This window comes from Crocuta crocuta, unplaced genomic scaffold, assembly GCF_008692635.1.
Source record: "Crocuta crocuta isolate KB4526 unplaced genomic scaffold, BGI_CrCroc_1.0 scaffold218, whole genome shotgun sequence".
Classification (NCBI taxonomy): Eukaryota; Metazoa; Chordata; class Mammalia; order Carnivora; family Hyaenidae; genus Crocuta; species Crocuta crocuta.
Window position 1 is genome coordinate 8,339,159 of NW_027533170.1, and position 22,656 is coordinate 8,361,814.

The following is a 22,656-nucleotide window of genomic DNA, read 5'->3' on the forward strand; positions in this document are numbered from 1 at the left end:
CAGCCAGGCGTGTGGGGCCCCCTGCACTGCAGACATAAGCCCAGAATAAGCCCAGAGCTCATCGGCTCTGCTACTCTGTCAGCTCTGCAAGTGCAACCCCAGGTGAGCCCAGCCACACCCTGGACTCGTCCCTCACACCCTCAGATAATCTTTAGGTTCACCTGCAGCCAAGATAATCGGTCCCCTCCTGTCCTGCAACAAAGGCTGTTTTCAACATGGACACAGCTAACCACTGTGATGGGAATGCATGGTCTTTGAGAGCTCTTGTCCCAGGCCCACAGGATGGGAGGGAGGGAAGATGCGGAGGACAGAATAATCTACAAGTGCTGACTGGTCGTGACAGGTCTTGAATCCCGAGGTCTCTGGGCCTGTGCTTCACCCAGTGGGTGAAGGAGAGCCCCTGGAAGCCCTCAGAGAGAGGACATGGCAGGACAAACCCAAGCGGGGAAAACAGGAGCCAAGAGCATGGACGAGGTGGACAGAGGTCCGGGACGGAGAGAAGGCAGTGGGCACCCACTCCTCTCCCAGCAACAGGAGCCTGGTTTTCTGGCACCTGTGTCTCCGGGCTTCACACCACAGACTCCACCCACCCGGAACCAGGGGTCACGCGGCCAGGCCTGGCCTATGGAAGCCAGCTGCCTGCCCTCTGCCGCAAGGATTCACCCAAAGCACATGACCTGAACCAGTGAGAACCGGCCTCAGGACACTTGCTGGAAGCCCAGGGACAGGAAGGTCCTTGTGCTGGGCTGGCAGCTGGGGCCACAGTGAGCCTCCAGCCCCCCACTGAGGAAAGCCTGATGAAGACAGGCCAGGGAGGAGGGAGTTGGAGCTGAAACAGGCCTGAGCTGGTTTGCACCGGGTTTTCTATCACCAGTCATGGCAGGAAACGGGGCCTGGAGGTGGCCTTCCGTGAGGGACGTGACAGCAGGCACCAGGTACACAGGTGCTCTGGGAAGGACGGGAGCAAGGCCCCGGCAGCCTCTTGGTCACAATCTCCAGATTCGCGGCCAGAGAAGAAATTGAGAGACAGGCTCTCAGCCCCTGGGGATGTTGGGAGGAAGGCTCGTGTGCTCCTCCTTCCCTGGCCAGCGGCTGGGGACAGCTGTCTACCCCCAAGGGCTGTTCCTCCATCTCGCACCCTCCGCTCACCATCCGGGCCTGCGGTTCCCCTCCCCAGCCCGCCTGCCAACTAGACTCTCTCCTCTCCTTCCAGGCTGCAAATCTTTTCCACATCCTGGCTAATTGTGTTCAGGTGGAGAGGATTTGGGGGAAGAAACCGCACGTGCGTGTGCGTGTGTGCGCAGGCGCACGCGCCTGGGTGTCCACCCTTCGGCCCTGGCAGCTGCCCCAGGAACGCTGCACTGACAGGAAGGGATGGAGGACCCTCAGACTGTGTCCTGACGGGCTCTGGGTGATGTCAGCGGCTCTTGGCCTCGTCCAGTAAACATCTGTTCTCCTTATTCTGACCCAGGAATTCCATTTCAGAACAGTCACGGCCTCATCTGGCAACACATCCCAGGCCAGTTAGGGGACACAGGACCCTGCCTATCCCTGGAGCCTGCCTCCCCACTCCTCACGCCCAGCCCACTGAGCGCTCCCAATTGATTCATCTCTGCACTGCACCTCTTCTGTCTCCAAGTACTTCCTCACTTTGGTTCCTTCTAGCAGCGCCATGAAAGAAAATGTTACCTCATAGCAACAGGGGCTGTTGGCTGCTAAGTACCGGCCATGGGCCCTCTTTCATGTAATCCTCCTAATAACCCACCACAGTAGTTACTGCCATAAATTTTTACCTTTCACGGATGAGGAAAAGGAGTCTTGGTGAGTGAGAGAAAGAGCCAGAAACACACTCGATGGAGCGGGACGGTGTCTGACTTCAGCCCACAGGGCCTTGTCAGAGATGAATGATAAACTGAAATCGGGGGAAGGGGGAGAGAGGAAGGGAGGGGACAAAAGGACGGGCTCCACAGCCCCTCAACATCCACCTTGACGTGAGAGAAGGTGTCTGTCGCAGACACAGGAAACACGCGGAAAATGAAAGCCAGCCTGTGAGAAGGGTGAGGGTGAGCACGGGGCGGGCGGGAGGGGGAGGAGGGGAACCGCTGGCATATGTGCGGCCCAAGCTGTGGGCTCCCTCTGGAGGGCTCTGTCTTGCCCAGCTCCAGCCCACAGAGTACAGGTCTAGGCGCTCTCCCGAGTTCTCAGGAAAAACTGAAAATCTGGAGCTTTGGGAGAGATTTGTGAAACACTGAGAGGGCCAAACAAAACTCGTCTGTGGGCGGACGTGGCACGCAGCCCACCAGTTTGCAAACTCCGCTCTGCGCTGACGGGAACATTGAAATTCAGAAATATTTCCCTGGTAAGGGGCAGGGCAAGGACTCACATGGCCTTCGAAGTCCAAATTCATTCAGGGTTGCAGGTTGGATCTACCTGCCAGCCTTTCCCCGAGAGCGGCTCGCTGAACCACAGCCCCGGCTGAAAGCCAAGAGTCTTTCAAAGGCAGCCATTTTCCGGGGGCACCTGGGTGGCTCAGTCGGTTATGCCTCCAACTCTTGATTTCCACTCAGGTCATGATCTCACACTCGTGGGTTCAAGCCCCACAGTGGGCTCTGCACTGATGGTGTAGAGCCTGCTTGGGAGGGATTCTCTCTTCTCTCTCTCTCAAAAAAAATAAACACTCGTGCCCAGGTACAGTGTTCCTGGCTGTAGGGGAGCCCTAACAGGCCACAGGGCTGAGAGAAGCCCCCTGACCTAACAGGCACCGTGGGAGGGGGCACCGGTCCCTGCTACTCCTTTCCCACAAACCTCCACACATCCATGTCCTGTGCTCACTTGACACAACAGACCAGGAAAAGAAAGGAAGCCTTGCCATGGGTAAGTGAAGATACAAAGTCCACTTCTGCCAAGACTTGTCCACTTTGGACCTACTGCCAACAGCATTCACAGAACGAGAGAGAAGCAGGACCTGGTTCTTGTCTCCCTTAGATGGCAGCGGGCCAACTGCTCTGAAAACATGGTTCGAGCTCCCAGGCAAAATTACTGAAATTCAATCTTACGCTCTAGCCAACGTAATAGGACAAAAAAATTAATAAACATTGAAAAAAAGACACAAAACTATAAATTGCAGGGGATAGCTGTACACTTAGAAAATCCTCATCCCCAAAAGAATCCACAAAAAAATAAATAAATAAAAAATAAATACTATATAAGTTCATTAAAATGCCTAGATGTGAAATAAGTACAGAGATTTGCATATCTGGAATGCAAACATGGGAACATCCAATCGAGAGATTTCTTTTATGAGGATTTTTTTGTGATTATCTGTGTTTTTTGCATTCGTGCCACTATGATAATGGAAGACTGTTTTTGCTGATGCACAAGAGGAAGATGGGAGTCATTGAAAGCAAATGAGAAGGAGCAGGTAGGGCCTGGGCAGGGCTTGGGTTTGCCAGGTCATCTACAGTGGTCAAGTGCTTAGCTGCAATTTGTGCAAATGCATCTATAATCTGTATGAATGTGCTGATTTTAGCTCCATTCGCTCTTTGAGAATGAAAGCATCTCACTTCTGAGAATATCATTAATTTGGAACAAGGAGGCCCCAAGTATCCTGAATACTGAATGGTCACCCACGGTATTCTAGGTTAAAAATTATTATCCACAGAGGCATCTGGGTGGCTCAGTTTGCTAAGCGTCCAACTTCAGCTCAGGTTATGGTCTCATGGTTCATGGGTTCGAGCCCTGCACTGGGCTTTGGGCTGATAGCTTGGAGCCTGGAGCCTGCTTCCGATTCTGTATCTCCCTCTCTCTGCCCCTCCCCAACTCATGCTCTGTCTCTCTCTCTCTCTCAAAAAAAAATGAATAAACATGTAAAAATTTACTATCTATAATAACCTACTAATAAAATATAATGGAAAAGATCCTACTAACAATGGTGATAAAATTTCAAACGTCGTAGTAAGAAACCCACTGGAGATAGATTTTTAAAGATTTGAATCAGTGCTCTTCCTGTTTCCCCAAGAAAATTAAGTATCTTGAAGATGCCATTCACTTGTTCAATAAAGATTTACTGAGGCCCTGCTGCAGTGCTGGACACTGTTTTAGGCACACAATATCATCCAAAATAAAGATCCTCTTAAGATTCTTGTTTAAGATCATAAGAAAACAAATCCAAAATCCATTTGGAAAATGGATAAAAATAGTGAAAACATTTTTTTTTAAGTCATGATGGTGATATCTGCCCTACCAGGTATTAGAACAGATCGATAAGCAACAAAGGGCCTCATGCTGGTGCAGAATAAAATGGAGTCCAGAAACAAGCCAGATCACCTCCCAGAACTTTGTAGATGAGGGAGTGCACATCCCAAAGTCACAAGGAAAGGGGTTCATTAGTAAAGGAAGGTGCTGAGACACAGAGTAGCAATTTCGAAAAAATAAGAACTTAAAACCCACACCTCATACACACAGGAAACACGCTTCACTTGTATGAAAGGAGTTCAATGTTTCAAAATCAAAATACAGATACGCCTGGGTGGCTCAGTCAGTTGGATGTCCAACTTCAGCTCAAGTCATGATCTCATGGTTCGTGGGTTCAAGCCTCGCATCAGGGAGTCAGGCTCCAAGCTTATAGAGCTGAGTTGGCTTGGGATTGTAGCCTTCTCTCTCTCTGCCCCTCCCCCACATAAATAAAATAAAATAAAATAAAATACATACAACAGAGCACTTCTTTGAAAGGCTGATTATTTTCTACGACCTGAGGAAACAGAAGAAATTAATAGCAGAGGCCTGGCAGAGCTGATGAGGAGAAATGAAAAGTTGGCAAGGTAAAATAAGAAGGGAAACTCTCTGAATATAAATATGCCCAAGCTCACAAAGGGTCAATGAACGCAGGGAGAAAGGGAAATGAATGTAGTGATTCTGGTGGCCTTGATGGTGGGGCCTGATGCCGCCTTCTCGGCCCTCCACACAGCTCTGGCTGCCCTCCACTCTCCACTCCATCCACTCCCAGACACTGCGTAGAGAGGTTGGCCTCCTGCACCTCCATGCCCAGGTGCCCTTGTGCAGGACACCGCCTTCACAACCTTCCATGGCAGCCCCAGGTCAGAGCACAGCAGCCTGGTCCGACCAGCCTCTCCTGTAAGGACATAGTTAACAAGGACCTGGGTACCCCAACAGGAAAAACAGCACCCAAAGGCCAGGCCACACTATCTGAGGTGGCAGCTACTCTGGCAGGGCAGGGGCTCGGCCTTAAGCTTGTTTGCTGAGAATTGCACCAAGAACTCAGCTGCTAAAGAGAGAAGTAGGAACTCCCCTCCTGCTGTAGCAATTAACCCTGCTGTGTGGGCTGGGGGTGGGGTAATGCGTACCTCAGAGGACAGCAAAGGTTTCCTGGAGTTCTAGCTGCAGCAGAAGGAGCCCAAGCTCTGGGCCATGTGTGCCCTGGGGTTGGTCACTGTCTCTTTCTGAGCCCTGCTTTCCCTCCAGTACAACAGGATGATATCCCATCCCCAGACTGTTCCTGTTGGCAGTGTCAGAGGTGACGTGGGAATAGGAACTGGCAGGCACAGCCTGAGTGTGAGTGTGGGGCCAGCCATACAGAGCCCACCATTAAGGAAGGGTCACCCACGAGTCCTGGTTGGTGGAGTAGGGAGGCTCACTCTGGGATAGAAGGGGAGGACTGAGATGGGAGGAAGGGAGGAGGAAGAGAACAGAGCGAGGAGCAGGGAGGGAGAAGAAAGAAGAGGGTGAGGCAGGGCAAGGAGAGAGGAAAGAGAAACAAGAGAAGGTATGCGAGGACAGGGACGAAAGGGATGGAAGCGAGGACCCCACTCCACCCCCCAGTGCCCTCCCTGGGACAGTTATTGTGGCATTTGGGGGCTGCTCAGGAAACACAGGCTTTCCCTCTATCAACTAAGCTGAGCCCCAGCCTGGGACCTCCCCTCACTCTATGTGCAGGTCTCAGACCAGCCGCTCTGGGCTACAACACACCCAAATGCCGGGGATGCCCAGAGCTCAGCCCGGGGCTAGTGAGCTCACACCAGTGGCCAGGGGTCAGCCAGCGGAGCTGAGGGGGAGTGGAGGGCAGAGGGCTGGGAGCGTCACAGGGCCCAGGGTCTGCCTGGGGCAGTGAGGGGTACGACAGAAGACAGCACCCTGCCCCTACCCTGCCCGACAGGGCCTGCAGGATCAGTGCCCACGGCCCACTGCATTCTACCTGCCCACTACATGGACAGCCAGCCTCAGGGACGGTCATGTCAGGGGGCTTCCCTCCATGTGCCATGCTCTGAATTTCCAGCTGAAGGACCTGAGGGCACAGAGGGTCAAGAGCTGACACCTCAGCGGCAGCTCCTGTGCTCCCAGGCCACCTGAAGGCCTGGCTGTCCCTCCTAGACATCCTCTCCTTCCACCCCAATCCTCCCAACGGTTCTGGATCCCAAGCCTTTTGGACTGGGGCCAACCAGCTTGTTCTCATCTTCCTCAAAGACGCAAGGCCTCCAAGGCAGGTAGCATGCCAACTGGGGAAACGGAGGGTCACAGGCCAGCAAGCAGACAGCCAGCCCCGAACCTGGTTCTGTCAGACCTCACACCCCCTGACCTTCCTCTAGGTCAGTGGGTACCCCCTGGCTGTGCGTAAGACTCTCCCGTGTTAAGAAACACAGACCCCCCCCCCCAAGTCCTACCTACATCCAACAAATCAGAATCTCATAGGGTGGGGCCTTGGCACAGGCATTGTTCGGAGCTGCCCAAATCCCATGCCCATCTGTGAGCAGACAGACAGACAACACAATGGAAAACAATTTTATCCTCTACACAATGGGCCATGGATTTCCTCTAAGGGGGCCGATAGTCTTTGAGAAAGTACCTTCTAGAGACGTGGGAATAAAGGTACCAGTGGGAGCCAGTGGGGGCCTCCATGGGCAGGTACCAACAGCTGAGCAAAGTCAAGTCTTCTGTAAGACTCGGGAGGTCTGCCTCGGAAAAACTGAAGGTTGGGAGGGACAGCACTGAGATAAGGAGAATGTGGCCTGCTGAGGTGGCAACTCCCCCATGCGTGGGCTTTCTGAGAACTGCTTCCAGCTCGCCCAGAAGCCACCTGCGTGGCCAGCAGCCCTGAGTCCCAGGTCCTCAACAACACAGCCCCCTGAGAACTATATAACGCCTCTGGCTTGGAGTAGGGGTGGGGGCGGTGTGTGAGGTGTGGGACACATTTTACCTAGATTTCAGCTCCTTTGCTGATAAAAATAGGACCTTAGAAAACTAGAATTCAGAGGATATTGCCTTCACACGAAATCCATCTTAGTCCACGAGCGAGCATTATATTTTATTAAGCAGAGAAATGCCAGGGCGTTCCCATCAGAGCCGGGCGCAGACACGGATACACAAAGCCGCTGCTGTTATTTAACATTACTCTGAAGGTTCTAGATAGTACAGATTGGAAATGAGGCTCCAAAATTATCATCGTTTACAGACAGTACAACTGTATACCTAGAAAACCCAAGGGAATCCACAAAGATATATTAGAATTAATGAGTTCAATCAAGCAGCTTGATAAAAGATAATTACACAAAAATCAATAGCCTTCCTATATACCAATGATAGATGGAAACGATTCAATAAACAATAGCAAAAAGGAAAAAAAAATCCTTGAAATGACCATGATTTAAAACAATGGGTGACCCATATAAAAAATATATAATACTTCACGAAGCAACATAAAAGCAGAATTAAATCAATTGAAAAATACACCATGTTCCTGGTAAACGCTGTAAATTATGTCGATTCCTCCTTTAATTGGTTTCTAGGTTTAATTTAATGTCAATCAAATTCGCAAGGGATGTTTTTAACCTGACAAAACAATTCTAAAATTCAGTTGAAAGAATAAACAGATGTGACCAGCCAAGAAAATTTTGCAAACGAATAACAGTGAAACGGGAAGTATCCAGACAGATGTCTCAAATCAGCACTGTCCAACAGAAATGTAATGGGAACTTCACGTGGAGCCACGTTGAAGGGAAAAAAAACAGGTGAAATAAATTTCAGCGATATTTCTTACTTTATCCGGTATATCCAAAATATTATCATTTTAACCTATAATCAATACTTTTAGATAATGAGATTATATTATATATTCTTATTATATTCTTATTTTATATTCTTTTTTTTTATGGTAAGTCTTTGAATACTCAGTATTTTACACTTAGGCACTCACTTCACACACTCACTTCAGACCAGCCAAATTTCAAGTAGTCAAAAGCCTCACCCGCCTCATAGCTTAGCTGGCTCATAGCTACTGTGGTGGACAGCGCTGTAAAGTAGCTAATACTTTAGATATATCACAGCTTAAAGGCTCTAATGATAAACACAGTTTAGTACAAGTAGAAAACAGAGTGACAGAAAAACACAATTTATCTGTGATATCCGTTAACCTGATGTTTTGTTGGCAACTGATGGGAGATGCTATGTGGTGTCAGCCATTAAAAACAACATATCGATGTGTTTTATATATATTCATGTTCACCAGTCTTGAGCCACTTTTTGTCACACCTACAGAAGCTCTGTTCCCAAACTAGCCATGCCTGAGACTTAGACAAATCTTGCATGGGACAGAAATACACCTTGTATGTCATGGGGTCCCAACCCCTGCTTTCAGAAGAGAAAGATCCAGGTTCAAAGATGAATCCTTGAATACTGTGCTCACAGAGCTAGCAAGGGCTAGTCCCTCTGGTGTGGACGGCCCTGCCTCAGCCTCTGCTCTGCTTCTCGGCCTGCGAGCCATGTGTCAGCTCTCAGACAGCGCCTTGAAATCATTTGTAACATAATAATAATAATAGCAACAACAACAATAAAAACTGCATGTCCAGGACTCTAGATGGACGTCTTTCACATTTACCGCCTCTGAACTGGGGAGGAAATCAATGGATCTTCCCACTGCCGGCAGCTGGCAGCAACCGCACGGTGGCTGGCACTGGCTGGCACGCACCAGCCTGCCCATGGTGTTTCACTCATATTGCTATTCCTTCACGTGAATTGCGTGTCGGGTCAGCATTTCTTGTGTGGAGTTCCTTGCCACCCAAAACGTCCTCAAAAAATGACACCACGATGGCAAAAAATTATAGTGTGTGCAGCAGGCACCGAGACAAGGAGGTGTGTAGCTTTGGCCTCGGTGAGGAATGTCCCTGGAGGAATGACTGCAGCCCCACACTTTACCAAGGAGAGGATGACACCCCGAAGGGAAGAAAGAAGTCACACGCTAAGTAAGCAAATGGAGTGAGAAGGGAGAAATGGCCCACTGTTCAGAGCAAGTAGGGGCAGGGTGGCTGGTGCCTGTGTCTCGTGGGACCGAAGTTAAGGTGTCAGGGCGAGGTTTAATCAGGAGTGTCTGCTCTTACTTGGTGTGCCCTATGATTGATGGCACCTTAGATCTGATGACGTACATAAATCTCCTAAGCCCTGGGCCTGGGCTAAGGGCTTGCTGTGCTCCCACGCATCTTTCCAATGCCCAGCAAGGTGGGTGTGGATAGGCTCCCCTCCTTTTGCAAGCCAAGGAAATAAGGTTTAGTGGCATTTCAGCCCTTGTCCAGGCTGCCCAGGTATACGGGGCAGAGATGACCGTGTGACCGGGCAGCCCCCAGGTCGCTCCAAGTCCGTGCTTGCTTGAAACCTGCAGGGCAAGGTGGGGCAGTGCAGAGCCTGCCTAGGCTCCCTGCACTGTCTGGGCCTAGGTCCCAGAGGCCAGGCTTTCCTCTGCCTCTAAGGGGACGCTGTGAGCCCCCCTCCACAGGCCTAGAGCAGACATGCAGGGTAATTGAAATTCATGGATGAGCCCGAGGAGCCAGCTCCAGGCTCTGTAATAACTTCTCCATATTAATGGCAGCACCGCAGACCCGGTGGACAGTTGACATTTAATATGAAACATAAGCAGCAGAGCAAGAGGCTCGTACCTGGGCCCTCCCATTCCAGAGCGCCTGCCAGTGGGAGGAGTGGGGGGAGTCGGAGATTCAAAGGGCTAGGGTCTTCCCCTCCCCTCACGACCTCTACTCCCTCTCAATCCCCTCCTCTGCAGGAAGCCCCTGCCAAGAACACACACGACCATCGTACACACTCACACCTGAATGCACATGCTTACTCAAATGGGCACACAGATACACCTACACACAGACATACATATGCACACTCACAACCATGCACGCACTCACACTCATGCTCGCTCCACTGCATACACTCCCATGCACAGACACACACACACACGTGCACATCTATTTTCACATCACACTCATACAGATGTGCATGCACGTGTGCATGCACGTGCACATGCACACCCATGCACACCTTTACACATACACACATATTCCCGTGCATAGGCACCCACACATGCACATATGTTCCCCCAGGCTGGCCAAGCAGAGGCCAGGAGTGAGGGTAATGAAGGATGTGTCTGCCTGCCGGTACAGACCCAAGGTCCCGGGAAGGGCCCCACTCGGGGGTCTCAGAGGCCAGAGTGGGGAGGCCCAGGCCACAGCTCAGGCCAACACACAGCAGAGCCAGCCTTGGTGTTAGGTGGGCATGCCAGGCCCATGGGGGGTGTCCCTGCGTCTCAGGGGAGCAGATGAGCTCCTCGGTGACTGCTCGCCCTGGCTGTGGGGCTCACAGCAGGCCTAGGTGAGGACGCGGCCTTTCCCACCTCCCAGCTGATGCTCAGCATCACTCTTCACTCACCAAAGGCCAGGGGCACAGGGGGACAGGCAGCCTAGGCTGGCCATGGGGCAGAAAGAGCCTGATGCCTGCCAACGCGTGAACAGGCAACACCGTTACACTCAGCAACCAGTGCCAGAAACACACACGACCACACAATGGAGTCAGCACAGGGGGTGGCAAGGTGACAGCGGATGACTCCGAAAGAGGTGGCCCCCCTGAACTCAGGCTTGGGGATCGGTGACCGACTGTGCTGTCACTCCATGAAGGGCTGAGTTGGGCTCCACTATGCCCTTTACCCTAGAGGAATCCATGGAGAGAGGTGACCCCCACACCGGAAGAGCCCACAGATCCGAGTAACTCACCAGAGCCTCGGTTTCCTCATCTATCAAAGGGGGACAGCAAAGGAGAGCTCACAGGTCGACTTTCAGGGATAGAATACACCGGTGGAGACACTGATCCTCTGACTGCCTTTTCTTGAGGGACAGAGCAGGCAGCAGGGCCCTCACCAGCAGAGGAGTGACACAGGTGGAGAGCCGCTACCATGCCATCATGGGTGGTCACAGCTCAAATTCCCTGCGCCATTTGAGGCGGTGACTTGGAGCATATGACTCAGACCAGAGCCAATCAGCACATGGCATTCCTGGGCCACAGCGATTGGCTATGGAAAAGTCCCGTGACCTAATCCCAGCCAATCAGAGTAAAGCTCAAGACTGGCGGGAGCCTCCAAAAAATAGACCGCTTCTCTTTCCCCAGGCTGTCCCTGGGGGTGTGAGGGGTGTGCGGACAGCCGCAGCCACTGGTCCTCCAGGGGACAGAGTCACACAGGGGCGGAAAACTGGGCGAGCGAGGTTCCAGGGCACCACTCCACCCCTGAACTACTTACCGAATCCCATGTGTCCTCAGACGCCCTGTTTTACGTGGTAAAATACACATAATGTAAAATTGACCATCTTAACCTTTCTTCAGTGTCGTTCTTACTGTGCTATTAAACACATTCATAATGTTGTGCAACCATCACCACTATCCATCTCCACAGTTCTTTGTTCCTTGTAGAACTGAAACTCTGTGACAATGCCGCTGTTCCCCCCACCCCACCCCGTCCCTGGCAACCAGCTCTCTATTGTCTATGATTTTGACTACTCTAGGTGCCTTTGGATGCCTTATTCTTCTTTTTTTTCTTTATGTTTATTTATTTGAGAGAGACAGAGTGTGAGTGGGAGAGGGGCAGAGAGAGAGTAAGACAGAATCTGAAGCAGGCTCCAGGCGCTGAGCCAGCAGAGCCTGGCACGGGGCTCAAACTCACTAACCGCGAGATCATGACCAGAGCTGAAGTCCAATGCTTAACCGACTGAGCCACCCAGACGCCCCGCCTTTGGATGCCTTATTCAGTGAAGACAGATGACTCTCATTCTGAGGGGCCACCATAAGGAAATGGGGTAGTGGCTGCTCTGCCACCTTGAGCACAAACCCATGACAAGTCAGCCTCCATCATGTCTGCCACAGGTCAGTGTCTGTCCCTATCCAGCCCAGGCAGGGAAGAGCCCCTAGAAAGCCCTTTCCCTTCCACCAAATTGCTCCCAGTGAGAGGTGGTGGGGAGGCCAGCCAGAAGGTTATGGATGCCCTGGAAGGGGACGTGGGACAGCTGTGATGAACTGAGGCTGGGTTCTCAGCAGGTGCCCTAGCTCCTGCCGGCAGGGAGCCCTGGCCCATGGCTTTCACACCTGCCTCTGGAGGCCCTGTCAAGGGACCTCGGGGCCCACACTGGGTCTTCACACTGGACTTGTTTGCCCACACAAATTCAGAAACATGATTTCCCTGAAGTAACAACGGGATTCAGCAGCAAAGAGCCCACACTCCCTAGGGGCAACAATCTCTCACGGGAGGTAGGGCTTGGGCTCGCAGGGATCCCCACCTCTCCCTCCCCCAACTCTGTTCCCTCATGTGTGTCTATCTGTTCCCCACCTGGCCCCTAAGACACCTCGAGTTGCCTTGGAAGGGTCCCAGATGTGGTTAACTCCAACCCCCACTTTCCATCTGGACAAACTGAGGCCCATGGTGGGAGGATTTGCCCAGCCTCGCAAGGTGGCTTGCCAGAGCCCAGCCCGATGTCTCCTCACCCCCACCTAACACTTCCCTAAACAGGCCTGGCAGGCGTTGGGGGGAAGGCGGTGGGGGGCGGCCAGGGAGGGGCAGAGAACTTCCCTCCCCTACTTGGTTTGATTTAGACCACAGGTTTTGAACTCAGGTTTCATGAACCCCGAAGTGGGGGCAGGAAACCTGTAATACCACATGTGTGTGCAAGTAAGTGCTTTCCTGTGGGAAAGGAGGCAGAGCTGTCAGCCATTCTCAGTGGCCTGCCCCACTGAATGTGGACATTCTGGGGTTGGCAAGAGAGCAGATGAGGAGAGGCAGGCCAGCCCTGGGCATTGAGGGGGGGGGGGCACAGGGTCTCAGGGGCAAGTCCCCAGCCCTTTCCTACATAGGCTTCAGGAGCTCTGATTTCACAGCTGGGCCCTACTGACATAGCCAGGTACACGTTACCCATGCTACACGTCACCAAGAAGCACAGGGTGTAACGTGGCATGTGAATGTCTAGGATGGCTTCCTGGATGAAATGCCACTTGGCTGAAACCTACTGACTCAGCCACGTAAAGATGAAGGGATAAGAGTGGTCTGGGCAAGGGCACAGCCATCCAAAGGCCCTGAGCTGGGAGTGTCAGAATTGGAGGAACTAAAAGGTCAGTGTGACTGGGGCACAGGCATGAAGGGGACACAATGACAGATGAAACTGGAAGCCACTGGGCCAGGTCATAGAGGGCCTTGAATGCCAGGCCAGTGGGTTTGGATATTTTTCCAGATTTGGATTTTCTTTTTAAGGGCAATAAAAACTATTGAAAGATCTTGAGCAGAGGAGTGACATGGTTTAATATGTGGTTTATAAAAATCAGTCTGGCTGCTGTGTGGAGCAAGAGTTGCTGAGGAGAGACCATTCAGCCGCAGCTGAAGAACCCAAGCACAAAAGACAGGGCTTGGGGAGCCAGGCATGGTGGAAAGATGGGCACTGGAATAGAGTCCAGAAATGTCTAGGATGGTGGCTGGCTGGATATGGGGGTCATGCGCAGGGGGGAGGGCGTGATCCTGGGATTCCCACCCAAGAAAGGGTGGGGTCCAGAGGAGAGTGGAGAGTGCATTCCATTTCAGAAGCCTGGGGTCACCCAGGGAGGGAGCCCTGCAGGCAGCCGGGCAGGCAAGTCTGGAGCCCCAGAAGAGACCTAGGCTGGACGCTGGGACATGGCGTCTGGGTGAAGCCTGTGGTGGCAACGGTTTTCATCTATCCGGCACACTGACCTTCCTCTTGCTTTCATATAAAACGCCAACCCACTCAGAGTTTGGGGGCCTGACCCTCACTTTCAATCCCAAAGGTGACAAGAGACTCAGGCCAGGCTTAATCACAGCGGTTTAGAGATAGGCCTGTAACCTAAGTGGGGCCCCATCAGAGCCCTCTCCAGGACTCTAGCAGGAACCATCCAGAAAGAGCTGCTCTCCATTCCTGATTGCTGCCATCGAAGAAGACAAGTTAAGCCAGGAGTTGCCTGTGGCCCCCACATGAGGAAGGCCATGTTGAGATAAACACAGAGAGTGGCAGAACTGAAAGGCAGAACGCATGTGCTGAAACAAGCCCTGAGCCCCTGGATCCAGCCATGCCTGAACTCCTAGGACCCCACGTGTAATTGGGCCCATGACATCCCTTGTTTGTTTCATTCATTGCAAGCCAGTTTTCTGTCATATAAATTGAGTAAGTCTTAAATAACAAGGAGAATTATAAGCCATGCAGGACGCTGAGACTACCCTGAGCAGCTGTGTAGGTTGCCAAGAGCAGGGACCAAACAGGTACCTCTGCTCTTCTGACCTGAGGAACCCCAAGACCCAGGAGACTTGGAATGTCCCACAGCCCTTCTCTGGTGTTCCTGAGATCTTCTTACTGCCCCCCAGGCAGTGCCAAGTTACGGTGGGAAGGAGGAAGACCCTATAAGCACAGCTGCAAGTCCTGGGCACCCTTACCCCAGCCCCACAGCCCGAGTGTGCCGCACCTGCCTGCCCCACTCTAGCATCTGAGCCAGCTGGAATGAAACTCATCTTGGTCCCTTGGGCCAGGAAATGATTTCTCTCTGTAGACCTTAGTGACTCTTTAAAAGACTGGACAGGGGCCCCTGGGTGGTTCAGTTGGTTAAGCGTCCGACTTCAGCTCAGGTCACGATCTCACAGTTTGTGGGTTCGAGATCTGGGATGGGCTCTCCGCTCTCAGCATGGAGCCCACTTTGAAACCTCCATCTCCCTCTCTCTGCCCCTCCCCTGGTCACACGCACATGTGGGCATTCTCTCTCTCTCTCTCTATCTCTCTCTCTCTCTATCTCTCACTTTCTCAAAAATAAATAAGTGTTAAAAAAAAAAAAAAAGACAGGACAGAGTTGGTTCCTGGCCAGGAGAGCCCCAGCCCACCAGGCAGAAGCCCTTGGGCCTCTCTGAACCTTGGCCATATGATAAGGGCTCTGCTGCACAGAATCATGGGAGCTCATATTGAGTCCCCATATTAGGATATACACTGCCCCCTGCCCCAGCTTAGACCTTAGGATGGAAACCGACCTCAGAGACCAGACCCTTCCAGCCACCCAGCCCATGAAGACTTCCACCCACTGGCCCTGTGAGGCCCTGTCTGACCAGAGAGGTCCCCAGAGCAGCACTGAGGTGGGACGCAGAGGTGGGGCAGGGTGGGAGCCCCCACTGCCATCACTGTGAAGACTCAGGCAACCTGCCAGGGGCCTCAAGCTGGAGCGGGTCAGCAGGGTGTCAGCCACCAGGACAGCTCCCGGCTCCCACAAACAACAGTTGACGCCCCTGACTGAGAAGGTCTCCAGGAGCCAAAATAGGAACGGTAAGAACTGGTTTCAAGAAATGCATTTCTTCCTTATCATTTGTTTTTGTTGGCATGCAAACAACAACAACAACAACAACAACAAAATGTAGTGGGCGTGGTCTTGGAATTAGAAGCAAGCTGTTAGCGTTTGGAGGCTCAGTTCATTCATCTGTAGAATGGGGATAATGTTGGGCATAGGCCATAGGATGGTGTGAGGATTGAGCAAGGTGATCTAAGGTGCTCAGCAGGGAGCCCGGCACATAGTAGGGACACGGCAAACTATGACTTTCTATTATTATTTTTATGCCAACAGCCTTCCCATTGTTGTTGCTGTTGGTTTTGTGAGGCAGGAGCCAGGGCAAAGGGAGAGAGAGAGAAAGAGAGAAAGACAATTTTTCTTTTTTCTTTTTAATTTTTTTAAAAAATATTTTTATTTATTTCTAGGAGAGAGAGAGAGACAGCGTGCGCAGGGGAGGGTCAGAGAGAGAGGGAGTCACAGACTGAAACAGGCTCAAGGCTCTGAGCTGGCAGTCAGCACAGAGCCCGACGCAGGGCTCGAACCCACGAACCGCGAGATCATGACCCAAGCGAAAGTCAGACGCTTAACTGACTAAGCCACCCAGGCGCCCCTTGTTTTAAATTTTTTAATGTGTATTTATTTTTGAGACAGAGTGTGAGCAAGGGAGGGGCAGAGAGAGAGAGGGAGACACAGAATCCGAAGCAGGCTCCAGGCTCTGAGCTGTCAGCACAGAGCCTGACACAGGACTCAAGCTCACGATCCGCAAGATCATGTCCTGAGCCAAAGTCGGACACTTAACTGACTAAGCCACCCAGGAGCCCCTGAGAGAGACATTCTTAAGCAGGCTCCACTCTCAGCACAGAGCCTGACAGGGGGCTTGATCTCACCACCTTGAGATCATGACCGGAGCCAAAATCAAGAGTCTGACGTTTAACTGACTGAGACACCCAGGCTCCCCTTATTGGTTTTTTGATGAACATATAAGAATGATGTGAAGTTAGCACACCTATCATATGGCCTGAGAGGTACTAGAAAACTATAGCAACATGACATGCAAGAATCCTTTATTAAGCATAATTTTCTCATGCATCGTGAAAAGACTAACCATTCCCTGTGCATATCACGAACAATTTCTGTCTAGAGGCTGTAAGCAAACAACCAAACAAAAATCCTGGAAACTGCATTTCCCAGCCTCTCTGGACATAAAGTGCCCAGTATGTCTCACGAAGCATGTCTTCATTCTTCATGTGGCATCTCTTGAGTCTGCACCTCTACCTGACTCCAGAAAACTCTGTGTCTTGGCAGGCCCAGAATCCCAATCTCATGGTAATTGAGGGAACAGCACCTCTTCCGCTCTCTGTTTCTGGGGTTCTCACAAGAGCACCAGACCCCAGGCTAGCCAGAGTGATACCCAGGACTCAACCAGAATTAACCAGAAAAAGATGTCGGCCAGGCACTGCTGGGGCCACTGGAAAGATGGGGGCACCACAGAAGAATTGCACCAGACAACAAAGCTAACACAAAAAAAAAACAGAGTAAAAGACAGCAAGTGCACCTGGATTCAGCCATGCCTGAAGACTTACCATTCTGTCAGCTAATAACTTCCCATTTTTGGTTTAAACTAATTTAACTTAAGCTACCACTTATAACTGAAAGGATTCTGGCAAACACGGTGAATTAAGAATCCCTTCGATTAGGAGACTCCTGTCCACAAAAAACAGAGCTACTACCACTGTGCCTTCCTTTAAAGCAGAGAAACAAACTCAGGGCCAGGCAAGTAGATGAGCAAATGTGTGCCCTTGGCTGTGAGCAGGACATTAGGCCTGAAAGGGCTTGTGGCTCTTGGGAAGGCATGTCCCATCTAGATGTAAGTTCTAAGACCACAGCTGCCTGCTGGGACCTTGCTCCGTGGTTTCTCTTCACGTCTCCCACGAAGATGAGTTCCACATGGTCTCTAAAAAGGGGTTCCATGGTCCCATCTGTGTGGAACATGACGGATTACACAGAGCATGAGGCATTTCTTTCTTTCTTTTATTTTTTTTTTTAAGTAGGCTCCACGCCCAGCACAGACCCCAACGCGGGGCTTGAAATCACAACCCTGAGATCATGATCTGACCTGAGATCGAGAGTTGGACATTTAACCGACGGAGCCACCCAGGCTCCCTGAGACATTTTCTTCATTACAGAACTTTCAGGGGTCCCGATGGGCTCCCTGAGTCTCACAAGCTGAATGCAAGGTACAGCACTGCCTGCACCAGTCTGTCCACTGAACCCCATTTGCAAACATGTGGTACCATCTGCAGAATTCTCTTGCAGAAAGGGGGCTGTTGAGCCTTGTTTCTCAAAGGGTGGTCCGAGGCCCAGGAGCATGAGCTGAGGAGCTTATGAGAAATGCAGAACTTCAGGCCCCGCCCCAGAGGCGCTGAACTGGAACCCACATTTTAACCAGATCCCTGGGGATTTGTACACACACCACAGCCTGACATACCTGCTTCGGTGTGTTGTGCTGACTACAAAGGAAGAGGCTGCAGAGAAAGGGGGCCTGTATGGCGTGGTGGTTAAGGGCCTGAGTTGCTGGGTGAGTGAGATGCATTTATCCACGTAAGGCCCATGGGGAAGGAATGCACAGGTATTGCCTATCTTGGTGTCCACAGGTGGCAAAAGGGGCTGGAGGGAACCAGGCCAGCTTCCTACCCGTGTGGCCGTGGGCAAGTCACTCATCCCCCTAGAGCCTCACCTGCCCATCTGCAAACCAGGGATGAGGATCCCTCCCCTGCAGGATAGCTGTGGAGACCATGGCTTTGCACGATGTATAAAGTCCCAGGCCTATCACTGATGCACAGAGAGACTTAAAAGTTTAAGGGATTAATTAGTGTAAAATAAGAAGAGACACATACACCAAAACAAAAGGAAGGAGGGAAGGAAAGAAGGAAGGAAGGAAGGAAAGGAAGGAAGGAAGGAAGGAAGGAAGGAAGGAAGGAAGGAAGGAAGGAAGGAAGGAAGGAGAAAAAAGAAGAGAAGAAATATAGTAAGGAACTAATATTGATGCCCTACTGCCTCTAGGCCAAAGGAAGGAAGGAAAGAAGGAAAAGAAATAGAAAAAGAAAGGAAGGAAAGAAGGAAAGAAAGAAAACAAGAAAACAAAAGAAATAGTAAAAAACTAATATTGATGCCCCACTGTCGCCAGGCCATTTTTCATTGACAGCATTCAAGGCCCTAGAGGCAAGGCCCAGCCTATCTTCCAACTCTAGTCTTCCTTCCTGCTCTGTCTCATACTTGTGAAGGGGTGTGTCCAGTAAATGTGACATCTCATGATGCCTGTCCTGACCAGGCCAACGCACACCTGGTACCTTTGCACATCTTCTTCCCTCTGCTAAGAATGCCAACATGCACCTTTGCCTACTGGCAACTCTTTCACGTAGCCCCCTGGAGAATACCGTCAAAGCCATGGACAGGGTACCGCTCAGCCCCTCAACCCCTCAGTTGCCCTGAGCCCCAGATAGGCACCGGGCCAGCCACACCTCTGACGGCCACAGTGGACAAACACACTAGGAGATTCATTCACCAAATGACAAATGAATGAATGATACGGTGACACAGCCTCCCTGAAGTGCTATTCGTCAGGAATTAATCAGTACACAGGACCTGGTCCACCTACAGACTGCATCCATGTCAACTCCCCCCATCCCTGGGTTCCCAGCACCGATGTCCTTTGATTTAGGAAATTCACCTGCAGCAGGAAATGAGACACACCCCTGAGGCCCAGGACGTCCTCAGAAACACAAAGGGCTGCACCGTGATAACCCAGCTCCTCCAAGGACATTTATAGTTGTTTGCAATATGCCTGGGTTCTAACAAAACCCAGCCAAAGGCAGTGATTTTCCGAAGCAACAAGTGACATTTCCTGTGTCTCCATAAAAAGAACACCAGCGGTTGTGGGGCTCTGGTGTCATTGCTGGCTCTACGGGCGGGCAGGACAAGCCAGAGGACAGGGGGACTTGGGGGCCAGCAGGACTGGGAGAGTGGCCACCAGCTCGGAACGGGAGTGCCCTGAGCGGCAATTACAGCAGAAGCCACGGTGGGCAGCTTCAGATGTCTGGCCGACCCTGCCAGCCTGACCACCGCACACCCAATCCAAAATAGAAAACTGCAGTGGCTTCTGCCCGTGCCAGGCCCCGGGGCGGCCGGACAGAGCACCGCCAATGTCAGCCTCCTCCCTGAGCATCGATCCAGGCTTTCTCCGAGGCCCCCTTATACTAAGCCATGGTCCCTCTGGGGCCCCTAGAAACAGGAAAACTACCCCGAGCTCCCGTTGCACTGGGTGGCCCAAACAGTCCCAGGAGGGGACTCGGCCTCTCTCCTGTCCTTCAGAGGCTGTCCGTGGGCACCAGTGCCTGCATTTCCAAATGCTCCCCTTGGCTCAAAATAGAGAAAACCGACTTTTCAAATTACCAGCTGGAGTTCAACAGGAAACCACAGCATAAAAATCAGTGGCTCCCGGTCAGCCAGGGGGCAGAGGAATAACCAGGCATTTCAGCACACTATCCGCTCCCTGGGCAGCTCAGAAGCAAGCAGACGGACTGCCAGACCACGTGCTTCCCGGCACACATACCACACCTGCTCAAATACAAGGGGACACACACTTACAGATACCCTGACACCCAAATGAGCAGAAACTTACAGATACGCTCATGCACAAGACACACAGCGGCACATTCACACATTCACGCAGGTGCACGGCTACCCAGACATGAGTGCACAAAACACACGTGCAGATCCACACACTCCAAGAGTTGCACACACACCTGGCTGCAACAGGAAGACCCGGGCCCCGGCAGGCATAAGTGAGACCACACTGACGTTTGATGAGAGCTTTGGAGACCCTGCCCCACTGCATAAATCACTCCCTCTCGGGCCAGTCAAAATAACTTGCCTTATTGTCAATCACCTCAGTCAGTGCCCCGTGGTCCCTGCACACAGGGGGACAGACCTCAGTGCAGGCCTTGGACTCACAGGTAATCAGCCTCCAAATCCCAAGCAAGGGCAGTGGACAGAAAGGAGCGAGAGAAGTGAGTACTCACGAGCCCGTCGCAGTTGCTGAGCGCCACGGAGGAGGCTTCAGCCAAGCCAGCCACGTCTCCAACGTAGAGGCACGTCCCGAGCAGGGGCTCCACGCGGGTGGCGCCCGACTCGCTTTGCCACTCCACCGTGGCCCCGGGCGCCACGAGGCGGGCGTTGGGCCGCAGCCGCAGGTGCAGGTCACGGCCGAAGACCGTGACATTGTAGAAGAGGCGGCCGCCGGGGTCCTCCTCGTTGCCTCCAGGTAAGCTCGGGGTCTGGTCAGAGGCGGCCCTGCGGGCGCGTACCCCAGCCTGGGCAGACGCCGCCGACACCACGTGGGACACCAAGCGGCCCTGGGCGTCAGTGCGCACCGGCACCGCCAGGATGCGCTCCGCTCCGTGCCCCAGGGGCCCGCCTGCAACGGGAAGGGGCGTTAGACCCGCCAAGACCTCGGGAGCCCCGGAGCCCCGCCGTCAAGCCACCCACCCACCCCCATCCCGTCGTCGCCACGGCTGCGAAGGGATGGGCATTCTGCCAGGCAACCCCCGCAGAAACTAGCCTTCACCTCCCCGGCCTCCTTCCAACTGGGAAGGGGCGTTAACAGGCAACATCACTCCGGAGCCCCACCGCCCCCAGGCCGTCCCCCTCTGGGACCCTGCCAGCGAAGAGCTCTGCCCCCTGCCCCGTTCCGGGCTGGGGCTCCGCGAGCTCTTCACAGTTCCCCTGGGGATGGCCCCGTCAGACTGTTCCCAGCCGCTTGAGCCTACCGTCCTTGGCAGGACGTGGGGCTGCTACGAAGCCATTGCCGGTTGGCCCCCTACCCGTGCGCCTCTACCCCTCCGCGGTCCCCGCCGCCCGGGCGCCTTCACCATTCGCCTCCGGAGCGGCGAGGACTCGGCTCCCCCGGGCACGCGCGGCCTGTCCTCGGTGTCCAGCTCTCGGTTGGACCAATGCTGGCCCCCCTCCCCGCGCTCCCGAGGGCAGGGAGGGGTGGAGCAGGGTCCCTTGGATCTTCAGGGATTCCCTCCAGGGAGACCCATCAGTCCTCAGGGCCCAAGGCGGCGCGCTCAGCACCCGGCTCCTCCCGAGCGTCCCCGGACGCGAGCCCCGGCGCAGCCTCGCCCTGGCTCCCCAGGACCCGCTGGGGCTAGCGCTGCGCTCTCTGCCGCGGGGCTTTCCCGGCCCTCCATCTCCGCGCTCCGCGTCCCGGGAGCCGCGAATGCTCCGAGGCTCCCCCCGGCCCGAGGCGCTCGGGTGCGCTGCGGGGCGCCCCCTGCGCGACCAACCCGGCCCCGAAGTTGGCCAACTTGGCCCCGGGCGGGGCGCGCGGAGTTTGCCCAAGTCGGGCTGGACGANGGCGCACCACCTCGGAGGAGCGGCGCCCGCCGGAGCATCTCCACCCGGAGAGTCCTTGGGGCGCCCGGGTCCCGCCCGTCAGCCTTGGGACGCAAAGAGCCGCCCCACCCTCTCTGGGAGCCCTGGGGCAGGACAGGGCGCAGGAATGGGACCGAGTTGGGGAGGCCTGAGATGGAAACTCCAGACGCTGGAAGATGCTTTTAATAGGAGGGTGCGTGCACTTGCAGGGGCTATCCCAAATATAAACTTTTGCCCTTACAGAGAGATGCAAGGTTCCTTAGTCCCCAACTCCTCTCTGCCTGAAGTTCCTGTCCCTCTCGAACTGCCTCCTCATCCCTCTGTTGCAATCTCCGAATACAGCCTTCTCCAGCCAAGCGTGTGCCTGCCCTCCCAGAGCTCAGTCAGGTTGCTGTCTTCCTGCTCTGCATCTACCAGCCTCCTGGCCTCTGGCCTTTGCACTCCCAGGCTTGCCTAAAATAGCCTCTCTACACTCTACCCACCTTTTCCAACCCAGCATCCAAGGCGTCCCTGGAGCGAGTTTGCTGTCAAAGCCCATCCCCAGGTGGAATCCCCCTTCTCCAGGACAGTCGTCCCACTGCCTGGAGTCACTCT

The 22,656-nt window shown here is 53.2% G+C and overlaps 1 protein-coding gene across 1 annotated transcript in view; it reads right to left on the reverse strand.

The window, feature by feature from the left end:
- The window catches only part of ADAMTS2 (ADAM metallopeptidase with thrombospondin type 1 motif 2), a 235,338-nt gene extending 214,039 nt beyond the window's left edge, over window positions 1-21,299 (reverse strand). Inside the window, exons 1-2 of the mRNA XM_077746330.1 lie at window positions 21,254-21,299; window positions 20,709-21,103 (exon numbers count right to left, since the gene is read on the reverse strand). Coding sequence (XP_077602456.1) covers window positions 20,709-21,103; window positions 21,254-21,299 — 441 coding nt within the window. The remainder of the gene's footprint in view (window positions 1-20,708; window positions 21,104-21,253) is intronic.
- Between the last annotated feature and the right edge of the window lie 1,357 nt (window positions 21,300-22,656).